Source organism: Ciconia boyciana, chromosome 5 (genome assembly GCF_034638445.1).
Source record: "Ciconia boyciana chromosome 5, ASM3463844v1, whole genome shotgun sequence".
Taxonomy (NCBI): Eukaryota; Metazoa; Chordata; class Aves; order Ciconiiformes; family Ciconiidae; genus Ciconia; species Ciconia boyciana.
In genome coordinates this window covers 30,805,604-30,823,748 of record NC_132938.1, presented here as the reverse complement: position 1 = coordinate 30,823,748, position 18,145 = coordinate 30,805,604, and the positions used below count along the sequence as shown (strand labels likewise).

Below are 18,145 nucleotides of genomic sequence, written 5' to 3'. Positions count from 1 at the left end.
GCAGGTAAAAACCAGAAAGGTTAAAAAGGATGATATGTGCACAGGACATAATTCATACATATATAATTCATTCATGACTTTTAGCACTTCCTACATAACTTGAATAAATTATCTTTGCAGTATTTAACCTAAGTGTTATTTCTGTTCTTGAAGGCATTTTAACATTAAGAAATAATTTTGGGGTTAGTTTAGTTTAAAACCAAAACAAAACCAATGATAATGAAAGGCCAATACAACATCTTAACATTTAAAAGTATGAGGTTTAGTTCCTAGGTTCCACAATAAATTGATTTTTTCACATCATATTTCAGAAACTATATAAATATGCACTACAAGTAAATGCAATGACCGTTGCTTAACAGTCAGAAGCAGCAGTCACTCACAGCAACTGCCAGTATGAAATAATAAATTTACTTTCATGCACATCAAATGCATCCAGTTAGGGTTTTTTTCTGAATTAAATCAGATAAGGATTTTCTCAGAGATTTACCATCATCATCCTGTAGCATATATGTTAATAGAATTTTCAGTTTCAAAGGAACAGATGTGTGCACCTTCCTTCAGTGAAATCCAAAGGACTGGCAAGACACTTGCACCATCTTCTTAAGTGAGCTTTGTATACGACCTGGTTTTGGCCTCTAGCAAAATATAAATTCTTTTCAAGGACTGTGCTGGCCACCTTTTTTTTCTTCCTTTTACATACATATATATATATTTTTAAAAATATATGTATGTGTATATATATGTATACAAGTATATTAAAAAGTTATTGAAAAAATACTGTTAGGCCTATTAAAGCTGAACACTTAAGAACAAACACAGCAGAAATACAAATTTGGATTCTGTGGAACTCTGACATTTCCTATAGCTTATGAAGGCTTGAATCTATGGCCAAATTGTTTGTTTGTATTTATAGAAAAGGATACAGTAGCTGACAAGTATACGGTTCACTTAAATAAGCCTTCAGACTACTAAAGAATGCTTTAACAATCACTACCTTAAATTTGTTCTTAAGTCTTGGCATTGATACAGTGTTATAACTCAACTACACTACTAAGTAGTCAAGTAACCTACTCAAAAGAATATTAAGTGTCAGACAGGTGAGACTAGTAACATTTCTGTAAAAATACTGTAAAAATCGGAAACTGTCTCCCCACTCCCAGATAAAATCCATAAAACACTGGGTAGTGTGAGAGTCCTTACTAATTTATTTCTGTTACAGAATACTGATATATTGCTTTATAAGATTTCAAACAGATAATCACCTTTCTATTGTGGGTATGAGGGAAGGTGGAGGACCGCCAGGTGGTGGTGGAAAGCCTGCAATAATAAATTAGGTGAGGGGGGGGGGAAGAAAAAAACCAAAAACCAAACCATAAACACATAAAAGAACTAGGCTAAGCATAAAATGGCAAACAAATTCCATAGAGTACAATGCAAAAATTGTTTCTCACTGTGTACATGGGTTTTATTTTGTAAGACTGAGAACTACTTTCCAGCTTAACAAAGACAGAGGGTTAAACATATATTATCAGTGCTTCGAATCAAATACCTTATCATTCTTAAAAACACAATAATTTAGAAGCATAGGAAAATTTCTGAGTATCTAACAATACTTAATAAACAACAATGCATAGCTGAAGAAAAAGAATGGAAAGAAAAGAAGGAAGCACACATCTAAACCTGGCTGATTAGGTCCACTAGTCAACAGCATTTTCATACATTTTCTTTTCTGCCTGGCATCAAAATAACTGAACCTACATCTATACCTATAGTTTTGTATTTAAGAACTTTTGTCTATGTAACTAGAAGGAAGCTGATAAGTTGCACATCAGTTAAGTTCCCATTTCTTAACCAAATGTGGAAAAAAATTCTAAGCAAGTTTACCTGGTGGTGGCACTGTTATTGGTATACCTAAAAAGACAAAAAATAATATATCAGTTATAGTAATAGTTTATGTTTATCATCCGTAGATCGAAAATCAGACTGAGCTATCACCACATACATGATCAAGAAGAATGGTAACTTATTTTCTGTGTCCTCAAATTAAGATCTCACATTAATACCAATTGTGAAGATTTTATGCAAGCCTTGTGAAATCTGGCTTTTACTTAAATTCCTATTCTTCAGGATGTTACTTAATTAGAGACAAAAATAAGGAAGAATGACTGTGGGTCTCAAGATCAGAATTAAATCCATAACCCTAAAATATTTAGTATCCAGAAGGAAAGTAACATCCCACAGAATACATTTGCTTTATTTTATATTCCATGACTGGATGAAAGGAAATGCAATTGGCCTCTGACCTTTAACAGCTTAGTATAGGAAATAGTAGGTCCACATGGACAAAATATTCTAGCAACAGTAAGCATCACAGACTTTTCAGTCAATGCTATGCCACACTGCAATTAATCATTCAGTTGCTACTTGGAGGGGAAAAAAAAAAAAAAAAAAAAATGTTCAGTACTCCATCTTCTCGTAAATATCTGAGAAAGGAGCATCCTTTAATACAAACATATTCAAAAACTGTCCTAATTTTTCTAGTTTTCAGACCTAGCTTAGCTGTTATAACTAAAAGGTGAGAAATTGTTCCCAACTAAATCAGCTGACCTAACAAAATATACTGCCTCAACATATAAATCTATCTTATTTGATTATGAAAGGAATGATTACAAGGTAAAAATCATTCATACACTTTAAAGGACATTATCTTCTCATACTTTGCAAAGAACTAGCTTTACCTCAATCGAGCACACAAAAAACTGTTACATGAAAATAATAAACTGGGCTAAAAGAGTATCATCAGAAAATAGACTACTTTACCAGGCATAAAGGTCTTTCAGTTATGAGCAACTCTGCTTCCATTAAAAAATAAGTACTTTCAATCTGACAACTCGCTGCAAGACTTTGGGGGGGAGAGAACAGAAAACTTTGCCAAGGGCTTTCATAGGTTTTGCCATAACTGCATGAACATCCAGACAGAACAGCAGCCAGACCCACTTAAATTAAAACCCATCTCATTCAAGTTCCAGACTTCATAATTCAGACAATACCCGAGATGTACTGGCCACTGCATGATTAATTTTATATATATATATCAGTAGTTCAACATTAGAACTAAAAGTCTATTGTATCGCAGCAACATTTAACTACATCTACATATTATAATGTCTAGAAATGCCAACTGCTCCCAAATTGCCTTGGCAGAAGTACAGAATGAAGGAATATGCAAGCTGAGGAAGAGTAATCAATATCAACGTTCACTAATTGCTGGTGATTTCACCGACATGAATTCTTACCAGCATTAATCCTACAGGATTAAACAAATTGTGAAACAAAATTGAGGTTGCTGTCCAATCCTGAACATTTAAAACCTAATCTCTCAGCCAAAAAGTAAATCAGGAGCCAGTGAACCCCAAAAGCCAAATTTCTAAACTGCATGAGCCATTTTCTCTTCACTAGCACGCAAGATTTCCAATGAGCACTACTGGTGTTAAGAACACCGGAAATCACACCATAAAAAGTTTGACAGTGTAACATTTAAAAGATCAAACACTCCTAATGAAAATTTCTGAAAGAAAAGGAAGACTGGGAACTCAAACTGTTGCATAGCTGAAGTATTTCCTATTCATCTTTTTTGGTTAATTGTCCATCTTAACAGATTCTTCATGAGCCTACAACATAGAAAAAATATATATAAAAATATATAAAAAGTACCTCTTAACAGCAATGTTGAGAACATAAGCTAGAAAAACATCAGACTTTCTCTCAAATTGATTAATTTATTAGCTTATGCTTAAAAAAATTTCAATTGCTGCACTAAAACCAGTAGATTGTTAGCACTGTACATGGCTCTCAGCACTACACACAGAACTGCTTGGAAAGCCATCAGCTAATACTCTTTACAAAAAGAAAGAAATTCTGATTAAGCAATTAATACATTCCTCAGAATTTTATCTTGTGCAGAAATACAAATAAAAGTCTCATCACAAAATTAAAAGCCAAATGAAAAATTTCACTTGAGCGCCATTCAAACAAAATTAAGACAGACTGAATGCAACTAATATTTGGACATTTGGTCTCTGGAGAATTTTAATGAATTGGTTAATGCAGGGTATTATACTAAAAAAACCACATAGGCTTTTTTTCCTCAACAACCTTTAAGAACATTTAAAAAGTCATGATTAATTATTATATCATTTTAAGACAGAAGCTAGTTTACTTGACGGTATCGTAATGGAAGAAACATTCTTCTACATTCCAAGTTAGCAAGTATCACTAAAATGATCTGAACAGGTTTTTTTCCTCACCTTCTTCACTAACACACGAATGTGACACAAAACAAGAAACAAAAAAATCATAAACTTCAGTTAATGGAAAATTAAGAATCTCTTAACTCTTCACTCCTTCACCTTCTACTAACGCAGCGTATGAAAATACACTTGGAGTGGCATCAGCCAATTACTTCTTCTGAGAAAGAAAAAAGACTCTGAAATATTGAGTCGTTCCTTGCAATATAGGGACTAAACTTGAGTACCAGTGCAAGAAGGTGACTTAGCGTAGGTCATATCATGTCATGTCCCTACAACACATTGTCCTGCCACAAAGATACACCTGGCCTAAACCCAAATATTCAAGACTCATGTGTCAAAAGCAATCCAAATGGCATTAGTGCAGCATTCTACCTAATGTGCTCAAAATTGCCTTCAGGGCATCATACACCATCCTACCAACTCAAGGCTGGTAAATATTTTCAGAAAACCAAGTAGGTTTTACTAAAGGAAAGTAATGCCACACGTGCTCCGCTTGCGGAGTAAGGAATCAAACATGATAATGCTGCCACAGCTTAACAACATACTGCAAATTAGCTGAACTGTGTAATAGCCCACAGCAATGTAATATAACTCAACTTTGTGTAAAAACTTCTTTTGCCACAGGCTAAACTAAGTCAAATTCTCTCTCCTTTACCACAAGATAAAAAGTACACACTTAGATCACTGGGGCTGAGCAGATGTACAGTTACTTGCTAAGCCCCCGTGTAAGCCTAGGCAGTTAAACTTCCCAAAGTTGTGCAACAGAAGTTCAGTACTTCAGAGTAATTTTTTTTTTTTTAATATCACAAATACATGTCACATTTTAACTACACTCTTAAACCAAAACACATAAAACAACTTTTAAAGCCTGTTAAACAGAAGCATCCACATTCTTCTTTAGATTTAAATTACTCCAACATAGCAATAAACCAAGCAAACAAAAACTAACACATTTTTTGCCAAAGTCACTGATCTCCTTGGAGTATTTGAGAATTTTCTGCTTTGGCCCTTTGAATTGTTCCAGGACTCATTCCTCGAAAAAGATTTGAATCGCAAGAGTGAATGAATTCAGAACAAGAGATCTAACTTCAAAGCAAGATCCTTTTTCAAAGGGGCTTTTGGAGGATGTTTTATATTTGGAATACTTAAATTTTCTGGCAAGTAGTCCCGGTTTAATATTGGGTAAGAGTAGTTTTTTTCCTCCTCCTCCACTGAACCTAGGAGGGATGGAAGATTCTATTTTAGGAACAGCTTTGAAGATAAAGAGCTGGCAACAGCACAATTAAAACACAGGCCTGAAGAAACCAAATCCACAGCTCTTAATCGTTATTTTCGAATCTACTCGAAGCACGGAAGGATGTTGAAGGAGACCTTCTGAACAAGTGTATGTCATAAACCTGTCTGTGAACCACAAGACTAAAGCCAAACCTGATTGCTAAATCTGTAACACATGTGGATTTCTTTCACCTTTAAAAACTCAACAGGTGAAGGGTTTCATAAGAACAGTCCAGTATACCTATATGACATCCGTGCACCAAGTGCATCTGGGGTGTGTGGGGGTTCCTCTCATGCTTTTAATAATATACAGCTTAGATCACCTTTTCTGTACCATAATTACAATTAAAATAATTACTTTCTAAAAACTTGCAATCCATTACCTATATTATTTTATCATAAAGGTTTTAATGCAGCTTAATACCACAGTCAGCATTAGCGTCATGTTCCTCTGCTTTCTGTCCCCCCTACAGTAAGGAAACATCACAAAATTGCCAGAGCAGTAGCATAGTCTCTCTTCAGACACCCCATTTTTTATATTTATGCACAAAAACTTGGAAAAGAGCAGAATTATTTCATCTTTAAATCTCTTCTCTTCTGTTTTCTAGGTTGCACCATTTTGTATATGACAATCACTGATGAAAGCCAGAGCTTGCCAGGCAGCAGGAGTTAATAGTTTTAAAATCGTCATCAGCAATTGAAGAAAGCCACCTCTGCTACGAGGATTTAAACCCTATAAAGCCCCACACAAAGTTGTTGCATAGAAATAATAAAGTTAATTCCTTGCTTATATGTAAGAGTCTTAACAGAGAAACTTTTAAAAGATTCCCTATGTGAACAGAATAGCAAAGAAACTGCTCAGCTTGTTTTCAGAACAAGTCAAGCAAAAGAATGCAAGGAACAAAAGGAGAAAATAAGGAAAGGGGCTGCACCTTAAATCAGTCTCTTCTATAAAAAAGTCCTTCACTTTTCTACTCAAATAGTCCCCAAAGTTTCTCCATCTATTTTCATTTCTCACTGACCATTCTTCTTAGTTCCTTGCTAAGTCCTTTTGAACTTAATTCCTTAAAATGACAGCACTCAGGTAACTGCACTATCTGTGCAAATGCCCATGACACTCCCCCCAGTAAATTTCCATAAATATCAAGTTTCAGTAAATGTTCAGTATATATCAGTAAACTTCAAACCAGATTTAACAATGAGAAGAGTTCTCAAAGAGCTTTGATTCCTCTAAGATTCACAGACACAGGATGGTGGATAAAAACATCAGGTGCTAATAAGACCTCTGAAAGAAAGGATACGGCACAAATTCAATTCTTATCAGACTTCCGGGAATTCATACATACTGTGAGGGGAAAGGGGAATTAAACCTTCTGTTGTTGCTTTGACCTTAGACACCAGAGAATCCAACTTCTGACACAAATTCATGGTATGCCATACTTTTAGTTCTAAAGTTTGTAGAAAGATTCGTTAACATGTACCTCTCAATAGTATTAACAGTAGTTGAATTACAGAAAACAGCTTCTCATTTCAAACATTTTGAAGGAAACATGATCCAACATTTAGTCTTTAGGTAATTATTTACTACTTGGGATTACGCTTACTGAGAAAGTAAAGATAAAAGTTTCTGTCTGTGCCTTGCAGACATATTTAAGAAAAGAGTAGAACACAAACTTCTGAAATTCTGCACATATAGCCAAATGTGCACGGAATGAGCTGTCTTTAATACAGTATCATCAAGCATTTGATGATAATGCATCTCTCATTTTTCACATCCTATGTAGTGCAGGATATTTACCTGGTGGGGGAATCAGAGGTGGAGCAGTACTGACAGTTGGAAGGGGTGGGAGGAAAGGAGGTGGTGGAAGGTGGGTAGGTGGAGCTCCTGGAGGGAAAAATGGAGGTGGCTTGGTAAAATTGTCTACTTCAGGATTAGATCGTTCTGAAAGAACCTGTAAAATATCAAACTATAGTTACAATTGCTATGTCAAAAGGGTAGAAGATAGGTTTCCTCTCTTTCCAGTTATTACAACAGGAAAGTATTCCTTACGCGCCTAAAGAGCCATATTCAGATGGTTTAAGCTCTATCTGCATCCCTATGTTCGGTGTCCCATACTTGCCAAGTACCTCCGAGGGTCTAAGAGCAGCCAATAGGGAACAACAAATGTAAGATCTGAGAGGGAATATAAGCCATCTGAATATGGCCCAAAATACAATCTTAAATTTACATATAAAGGAAAATATTTTAAAAATCAATATGAAAAGCATGAAAAAGCCCAAGACTTTAAATTACTTAAACACTGTGAGATCAGCTGAAAAACACATGGCAGCATTTACAATATAAGCACTACAATCCATTCTTATTTTCATTGTTTAACCTTCACCTAAATTGGCATGGAAATGCAGCCAGGGCACCAAGCAACCTTGATTCTTCTCCACAGGTAAGTCAGGAGAGAAAAAGTGTATTCAATCTTAATGCACTTAGTTGTTTTCTTAAGATAATCCAAGCCCATAAAGACTGAAATCATAGACTAATCTTACAACTTATGGTAAAATAATACAATATAATTTTAAAAAGTACTATCAACTATTTATTCCTTCACAAGTTATTTTTAAAAGACTGCATTTCTCAAACTGCATATGAAGAGGCTTTCACTTCCAGCATTAGGGTCTGGCAGGAATAGGGGAGAAATGGACAGTCAGTTTCAATATTTATCTTTGTCACTTAGTAAACAAAATGCTATACCATGTAGATCTAGCAAAGCCAATGCTGTCTCCTGGATTGTAAGTCTGCAATATTGCTCATTTCCTTTCAGTACCAAAGGAAACCAAACATTTATCTTTTGAAATATACCAAATATTTCATCTTAATATATTTCAATTAACTGCCATAACTTTCTTCATGAACGTAAAGCTACTTCTGTATTACTCATTCATACGCACTGCAATGTTTTAATCAGAAGCTATGGGAAAAGCAAAAATGACTTTTAGGCAAAGATAGTGTGCAAATCTGCAGTATAAAACCTGTATGTTGCTGTTTTCATTAGCACGCCGTCGTCCTTCTACCCTGCTGATAGTGATGGTTTGTCCAATCACATCTATTGTACCAGATATCCGCCTGCAACACAGGAAAAACCAGAATCAACAAGCAGAATTAGAAAAGGAAAAAAAAGAAAATAGAAGAGAGAGAAGAAAGTCTTATGGACTTCTCTCATTCTAAATGCCAGAAGTTCCTTCTCCTGTATAAAACATAAAAGACCGTTTCTGAAGAACATTAAATGTGATAAATTTGCTGAACTATGCCAGTGTGTAGAACTAAACAATGCAGCAATAAAGACTCCTGTAGGACGAAGGCTGACTCTCCACATTCTCCTTCCATCCCCTACAAGATAATAAATCTACACTTCTGTTACTGATAAAAGAAAGGGGGGGGAACAATACAGTGAGATCACAAAAAACCTCAGTAAGAAAAAAATATATTCAACAGAACTTCTACAACAATCTAAAGTAAAATAGTTATAACTTAATCATTAGAAATAATTTCTAAACCGCAAGCAACCATACTGGAGGATTCCATGGAAGATCAAACAAAAGGAAGTTAGGAGGCAGAAATAAACATAAGCCAACCCTACCATGCATGCTATCAATATTGCAGCACATATCGAACAAAATCATCCGCTATCTCTCTTATCTTGGAATACGCAGTCTTAATATCAAACAGAAAGTACATGAAACTAGTAGACACTGACTCTTAAATTAAACCTTGCATGAAACTCAAAGGAATCTTAGACCAGCCATTCATACTTCTGTTCCTCAGTTTTCCAAATGTAAAATGTCTCTCTCTCAAATGCCTCTAAAACATATGCACAGCTAAGCACTATTTTCACCTTCTTTAAAGAAACCGGCAACAGAGCAGAACAAGACCCCCCTCGGTCTGCCTTACAACCCAATCAGGCAACAACAAACAATGTAAATAAGAACACATACCTTAGAAGTAGTTGTAATGGATTTTTAGAGAAAGATGACAAGAAAAGTTACATGCATATACACATTCTTTCCCTCTCAGTTTCTGCCAATCAAAAATTTAAGGACTTCCCATGCAACTGTGTTTAACAGCCCCTGATTAACTTGCATTTGCACTTTCTCTTTTGAAGACACTTTTACTTTTGATCTCCAGTGATGAGATCTGTTTCAGCTATTTTTTTGACTGACAATTGTGTTTGGTGCCCTACAGTCCTTGTGTTTAAAAAAAAAAAAAAAAAAAAATTCCTGTTCTCTGGCAGTGTAGTATTCGTGGTACTTCTGTTCTATCTCTTCTCAGTTGTCTCTTTCCCAAGCTGAACTAGTCCACGTGTCTCCTCATATAGAAGTGACTCTATAACTTTCATTATTTATTTCATCTTTTTGTGGACCCTTCCTACCTCTACTATATCTTTTCTTGTCTGGCATAAACAGAACCACAGACAATATTCAGCTCTCAATGCATCATGGCTTTATGTACTATCACAATGACTTTTCCCGGTTTGTTCCCCACTGCTAATAATGACTACCATTCCATTTTCTTATTTTGGTTAACACTGGAAATTGAACTAACATTTCGGGAAGCAGCAACAATAATTCCAAGATCTCTTTCTCAATGGGTATGATTATTAATGATTAATTTGAAGAATTGCATCTTATTTAGAAAAGCAGAATCTATGATTTAAATTTTCAGTGATTTGCAGTGATTTCAGTTCACTATGAACAAGTTATTCCAGTCCACACTGGAGTCAATGTGTGAATTTTAAATGCAAATGTATCTCACTTCAGTTTCCAAACGAGTCAATCTATTAAGCTTACGCCTGTCAGACTTAAGTTGTTGCTACCATAAAATTCTTAACTGTACATATTCACATAGCCTGTTAAGAGAGGTACCTTTAAGCCCCCAAAACTATCTGATATTGTGGACACACAGCTGTCAACTGCAACTTTCTATTTTTAACTTTTCAAAGCAGATTAAAAATGCTATGCTGAGGGTAAAGACACGATCGCATTCCATTGCATACAAACACTAATATTTAAAGCATAATCAATCTCTCAAAATCTTCAATAAATCAACCACATGGGAATATACTGACAGTAAAGGACTCGAGGCACCAGACCAGAAAATAATATGACAAGGATCTGAATGCCTTTTACTAAAACTGAAACGTGGTATCTGTGACAATGGGTAACCAGTATTTTGAAGAGAGGAAGAATCTAAAGCATAGTGCACTTTGCTGTTTGCAGCCCCAAGACAAGCAAAACCCAGAAACCTAGCTTTATAGAGAACTTATAACTCTATTATTCTTATGCAGATAGAACAAAACCTACCCACTGCTTTGCAGCCCACGGTTAATTTCTAAAAGAGGTTAAAAAGCAATATTCACTTAGATCAACTCCATTAGAAAATGAGGTACAAAATTACATTGCTAATGGATGAGAGAAACAAATCACACCTATAAGGGAAACCATAGTAGAGAAAACTGACAATATTTACCAATAGCATGATACATAACAAAGTAAAAGAAAGACTGCGAAAAAACTTCCAGGAAACGTCAGAAAACAAATCCATAGAAAGAAAAAAAAATAATTCTAGTTTTAGAAGACAAGTTCTTGTATTTTTTGTGGACTACTAGCCACATTAATATAAATAGCAGGGAGAACAGCTGGAAGTTGGGATTACAGGCTCCAAGTTCTGCCGGACTGATAGCTCTGACCCCAATTGCTCTAATACCTAGATTCCAATGCAGCTGAAAGACACAGCAGACACTAGAGCATGAAGGATCAATTAGATCTCCCAGAGATAATCTAAAGTTCCTTGGCAGACTGCATGCTAAGGACGATACAAATGCCCATCCCCTGAGCTTTTCAATATCTGGGTTTAGAGCTTCCTCCTGGATTTTAAAGCAAGCTCATTAACCACAAACAGTCTGGAGGAAAAAAAAAAAAAGTCCAATGGTACAAGAGTCTGAGAACACATCTGCAAACTAAACCAGTATATACTATACAGCAGCCTCTCCAAGGATAACACAAGTTTAAGAAATTCTCTGATCTTCTAACATCCCATCCTACAAGTCAGATTGTTTCAGCCTAAATCCTGAAATAATCAACACCTGCTTTCCTAATCCTCCCTGGTGGTCTTGCATGGTGTTCCAGCACTGCCGCACTGTGGATTATTACTACTATTTTGCTTTCAGTAACTAAATTGGAAACATAGGTATTATAAAACAATTGCTAAACCAACTGTTTCACTAAAAAAAAAAAACCCCAAGTGAATTTTTGTAGAACAACAAAACTTTGTCTCAGTCTTCACTCTGACAGCTCATTTGGTTTCAGAGTTCTAAGACACTGGTTCTCCTCCATTGCTGGCATTGTCTCTTAATTATCTAAAACTGTACCCTAGAAGACTCATTTTACCTAGCGTTAGTCCTTGTGTATGATAGATGACTCTCTTCTGCAGCAAGAAGTCCCTCCTCAGGTGACCCCCTGCTTGGCTTGCTCCACTGTTTTACAGGGCTTCTACTTGAGAGTGATACACTTCAAATTAAGACTCTTCCTCTCTTACACTGCACACTGCCAGCAACTCTTGGAATCAGCATTGAAAACATAAGCAATGGACACCAATGCAAGAGTACTGGGCATTAAAGTAATATGTGCATCAACCATACTACAATAATACTAATTTTGGCTTGGGAAGCAACCCAAATACCAGACCGCATTATCAAAGGAAGCAAATCTAGACCACCAGTTGGTTCCTAGACATCAACTTTACTGAAATGAACTTTCACTTAATTTTTCTAGAGTCTGAAGAGCATACCTATGCTCACTCATTCTCACTGAGCTGGTGCTTTATAATTTTATTTTTAATAATGTTTTATAGTGATATGTCCATTGTTCTTCCCAACAGCTGCCAAGAGATTTAATTTTTGTAATGATGGATGAGTTCAGGAATTTGCCATCATACCTTGAACTTGACAAATTCTCTGTTTCCAAGACTGCAATAATGATTTCATTAAGTACTCCACTAAAAAAGCTTGAAATTGAACATGAGAAAGCATATGTTCAGTTTCACATGGAGCAGCAGATGACACCACTGTCAAAAATGTAATCTTCACAAAGGCAAGAGAGGCATCTGAAGTGTCCAGAATTCAACAGTTCAGCAGTCTGGTAAAAGGGGCAAATCTGAAGCCTTGGATCTTGATTAAGTCATAGCAAGTTGGCACATGGGGAAATTTCAAAGACTCCCCAGCCATTATCCAGCTTAGTGATAAGATATTAAGCAGGCATTACTAGGTTTCTGTCTCAGTGCTGTATGCAAAGAAAAGAAAGGGCTTGGTTTGTCCCTTACATGATCAGGGCACCTGGGATACAGATGCATTCCCAGTGGATACAGCCAAACATAAAAAGGCAATCCACGCGTGTGGGATGCACATGAACCCACAGCAGAGTTCATACAAAGTGTAGCTTGAAAGGAACATTCCAGCAACTCAGTGAGTGATTTCACTGTAATTAGAGAATGGTTATTTACGAGCTATTTGCACTATGAACAACCACCCTCCATGGAGATTTAATTCGGAAAGATATCTCAATCTCATTTGGCAAGCTGAGTTTATTTAGGTTCTATAGAGCAAAGAGAAAGGGGGGAAAAAGGAAGAAGAAAAAAAAAGACAAAACCAATTATTTTCCAAATTCATAGCTTCAGAAATCACTGTAATATAAATTACCACCACAAGTAATATAAATAATGAACTGATTTTGGAACCCTCCCCCTAACCTTTCAGAATTCAGAAACAGTCTAACTACTGGATACCATATTTATTCACTAGACTTACAGTCTAGTCCAAGAAATATAGAATTATAGTATATGTTAAAAACTGTATTTCATATGTTCTTGTGTTCCTTCTTGTCTTGCTTATGTGTTTTATGCTTTATCTTCCTCCATTGGGGACAGCCCCAACTTTGCTGAGCTCACTTACTACTGATTGATATAATTAAGAAGCAAACAAATTTAATACAGAAATCACTGATATACAAAATAGACATTTTTTCTAAATAATATCTGAGTTTTCATCATTTAGTTTCATGAACTAGGCTTGTGAGACAAGAGAAACCTGTATTTTTTCACAGTAATGACATATCATATATCCATTTTCTGTAAAAATTCTGTTTACAGAAAGGCCCAAGCACAGAGAAAGCTGATAAATAGCCCATCACATTAACAGGCTAATTTCTCTGAAAGCAAAATTCATTTAAATGTAATGTACTCTTTAGTAATAACCCAAAAAGCATAAATGGAGGTTAAAAAACTAAGAGCTTCTGACAGAACAAAGTTTTGTGATGGAGAGCTATTCTAGGTATTATTGGAATGAGAAAATACCAGTTTTTGCATCCAGCTCGTAAATGGAACTTCTGCTTATTTCTCTGCTACTAAATAAATACTACCTCACAGTCCTTGAAAAATGACATAAGGAAAAGCACTGGTTTAAAAACCAGTAAGATCAAGTCAGCCATCTCTATGACCTGGCTGGTTAGGACAGGTTTGAAATATGTCAAATCGTCTTCACGTTCTAGAATGCACTACACTCAAAAGAGATTCCTTCAGGTTTTTACCTTAATTGTGAGTAGGCACACAATGAATCTTTAATTAACTACCTCTAGAGAACAAACATTCTATTTTACACCATATTGTTTACATATGATGTGCATTTACCAAACCATTTCCATTATGTTCTAACTCCTCCTTCAGGGTTACACAACACTTTATGCTATTCAACAGCCCTAAATATCACAGAATCAAGACAAGAGGTTCAGGTGTAATTTCTAAACAACTAATAGCTCATCTATGATTAAGACAGTCATTGTTTATAAACTCAAGCAAAATTTCTCACACAGACACATTATATGAACAAACACTGAATTTTTCTTTGAATTAAACATTTAGGATGCAATTCTAGTGAAGTAGTAACTTTTATTTGCTGGTGAGCAATAATTATGTTTCTATTTTGTAAACTACAACCTCCATATTGGTAATGAGTAACATTCTTGCTAGACCTCAGAGATTTTTTGTTGTTGTTTGAGAATTTCAACTGCAATCATGTGCAAACATCTACTATACTCAAACTAAAAAGGTAAAAACAGTAGGCGCAAAATTATTTTAACATTTGTTTACAAATGAAAAAAAGCAAAAACCACTATCTGTCCTCAGACTTCCCATTAAAGAGAAATATGTGCTGCAGTATCTATGTGTAAAATCATCCACGAAGCGATGTTGCAACCCTGACTAGTAAATGGGGAATTAAAATGTTAAATTAGGCTCATGCCCTGATTTCCCCCCCCTTCCCTTTACCTTAACTTGGGTGATTTGTCCCTCCTATATTGTTCCTGCCACTTTCTGATGCCTGAAATGGCTTTTCTGGACGTCGTGCTTGTCTGTGACTCAGAAGAGGTGCTGCTTCTGGTGAGATAAATTGCCTAGGCAATTTATTTTCTTGTGCCTCTATCTTTTCTGCTCTTGGGGTTCCTCTTCTCCTCATGCCCACCTCCTTACCAATCCCCACACCAATGCTACTATACCCAGTTGCATCCATTTTCCCTCCCTTTCATCAAATATATCAATTACTGCTAGAAGCTGAGAGAAGTTTTACTGCTACATGAGAAATGCTTCCAGCAATTTTACAACAAAGCTATGACAAATGCCTCATGGCATAAAGGCAATTATTTTAAATTATCAAAGAGCTGGATTGCCAAAAATTTTCTGCCTACCTAAAATTAACTCCTTAATTAAAGGAAAAAAAAAAGTCCAATCCTATAAAACACTGCCTGGTCATAAAGAAATTAGTAATACTGGTTTTTATATATAGAAAATAGTAGCTGCGTTCTAGAGAAGTCATTCAAGTAGAAGTATATATAATCCATACAGTTAAGACTTATTCATTCACTAAGCTACTCTCAGACTTTTGAGCATACAATTTTCTCTCAAAATCTCTACTGACCACTTGGTAGAAATACGTTTTTCTTTAGACAATAATTTATTTTAAGCAAATGTATCCAAAGGAGCAGATATTAAATATGGAAAGAAGTCAGTTTTGCCATTGTAACAACTTACAATTACAGCATTAAGAGTAAATGTATATAGAACAACCTGTTCTAACCACTGGAATGCACAAGTGATACAACTGGAAATGTACCATTTTGTTTCCTCTTTATCTACACAACAGACCAACTACACTTACTGGCTTCTCATTCTTAAAGATATACGGGTTTCCCAACCTTTGCTAAGGTAAACTTAGTTCCTGGAGAAAACAGACATGTCTTGAGTTTCTCAGGAAAGCTCTGATTAACAAGCAATATTCTAACTTTAAACCTTTAAAGATCAGAAAGATGGTCACTTAAACTTGGGACTGCTAACTTCGGGCAGAAGAAAAAAAAAAGTATCACATAAAAATATGGTATAAAGACATCTGCAGTAAGACAGATTTATCCTAGCTAGAGCATACAACAAGGATTTTACTTATGAAGCCTACACCATGCACATGTATGACCTTATTGTATTAAGCTTTCTCAAAACAAATACAAATTTCACAGTCACAGAATTTACGCAATGCATTATTTTCTACAATTTTAAGCTTAACTACATTTTAATATCCTGGTTATTAACTACTTTCTAAAGTATTTTAGAGATTCTCTGTCCACCAATGAGATGCATAAAGAATTGAAATCCTGTAACAAAACCTGGACTAGATACAGATTTGGAATCCTTACCCTGTGAACAGTACATTCAATTTTGAGAACTCTTACAAGAACATCACACATCAGAAGCAATTCAGAAAACAAAAGTAAAAAACATAATTACAGGGTGGGTACAAAGGTTGGAAGACTTTTACTACTTCTTAGACAAAGAAAAATGGAAAAAAAAAGAAGAACTAAAATCTACTAAAAAGTATAACCTGATAGCTCAGAGAAGAATTTAGGCTACCAGGAGGAATATTCTAGGAATGAAAGAAAAATGCAGGCAAGACTATCAAGTAAGATTTTTTTTTTCCACCCAAAAGAAATACATCTGGGTGTTGAACTGACTCTTAAAGGACGGAATAATTGAACACAAGTGCCTCTGAATTAGTCAAGGTACTTACGGATGCAGCGCTAAAGTCACAGATGGTAATCTTTAACTGTTTATGAAAGCGTACAACCTGCTCTATGTCTCTTACCATCATTTATAATACTATGGCTTTTAATTTGCATAGAACCAAAACTCCTAAACAGGATCACTTGAACTAAAGTAAAGCAGAAGCATGGATTCATCCTAAGCCAAGTGCCAGGTATAAACCAGCAGTAGCTTAGATATAAACGACACAACTTATTAAAGACTGGGGCTGGGAGAACGAGGGGAAGAAACCCTAGTAAGGAAATAATTTCTCTCATTTCAAAGAAAGTATAGTAAAATATTCAAATACAGAGAAGCTAAAGCTACCCTGCAGGAAAGAGACTGGGTTCCAGGAATCCTTCTAGTCATTGAAGTCATAGGTGTTTGATTCAGTCTTGTTTAACCAAAAAGGTGTGTTAGCTAATACCCGTAAAGATACTAGCTAGAAACATTTTGTTGGCCAATCTAATTCTACACAAAAAGCGTGGTGTCACACATCAACACCTGGATTTTTATAGCTGTCTTGTTATTTGGTCCTGCTGTTTTTTCTCCTCTTTCCTTCTACTTTCTCTTTCCCGAACAGCCAAGAAAGTAGCACAGTATGCATGCATAACGGTGACTGAAGCCTAAAAGTGATTAGGATCACTCTTCCCCTCATTTCTACCTATTATAGAAACATATTTTCTTTTTTCCTACAAAAATCATGAACTTCAAATACATAGAGGTAACAGTATAAAAAGTTTTTTGGTCTTGAATTACAACTGTCTAACTGACCTGTTTGTTGGAATTCCTGATTTGAATAAGGCAGGAGGAGATGTGAATTCAGCTTTGGTCGACTGCACTGCCAACTCTTTCTCCAAATTTCCAGTTCTGCCCTGCTGTACCTTCAAAATAATGTTTCATCATTAGTTTAACCTCAGAAGTGTAGTAGCCCCAACACTCAACATAGCACATAGCCAATACAAAAAGAAAGTCCAACTTTAATTGGATTTTTTTAAAACTGTCACCTTTGCACAGCTAGTAAAATTCTGTATTTTACAAGGGTGTATTACTTAAGTACTGTGTTTAATATATATAACAAGCAATATGCCAGAGAACAAATTATCACAGAAGATTAGATGGTTTTAATATTAATTTTCCAAGCATTTGATTTGGACATGAACAGACCAAACTGATTTTCTTGTAGAATTTCCTGTATAAACAAAATAAAATCTTAACTTTTAAAAGAAGTAAACTTAGTTAAAAAAAAAAAAAATCTTCATAACGTTAACAACAGAGATATCTACCAAATCTGCTACCCAACAACAAACCGTGAGACAAGAAACTGAGTGGATTCTCCATCTGCCTTACTGACCATGAGATCTTGTAATCACTTAATTTCTGAGTCATACTA

The 18,145-nt window shown here is 35.4% G+C and overlaps 1 protein-coding gene across 9 annotated transcripts in view; it reads right to left on the bottom strand.

Moving 5' to 3' along the window:
- The window catches only part of FIP1L1 (factor interacting with PAPOLA and CPSF1), a 46,927-nt gene that overhangs the window by 15,607 nt on the left and 13,175 nt on the right, over positions 1-18,145 (bottom strand). For all 9 annotated transcript variants that reach the window (XM_072863140.1, XM_072863143.1, XM_072863146.1 and 6 more), the window contains 5 exons: positions 17,527-17,636; positions 8,613-8,706; positions 7,387-7,540; positions 1,888-1,914; positions 1,266-1,320 (listed from right to left, as the gene is read on the bottom strand). In XM_072863140.1, the coding sequence (XP_072719241.1) occupies positions 1,266-1,320; positions 1,888-1,914; positions 7,387-7,540; positions 8,613-8,706; positions 17,527-17,636 (440 nt within the window). The remainder of the gene's footprint in view (positions 1-1,265; positions 1,321-1,887; positions 1,915-7,386; positions 7,541-8,612; positions 8,707-17,526; positions 17,637-18,145) is intronic.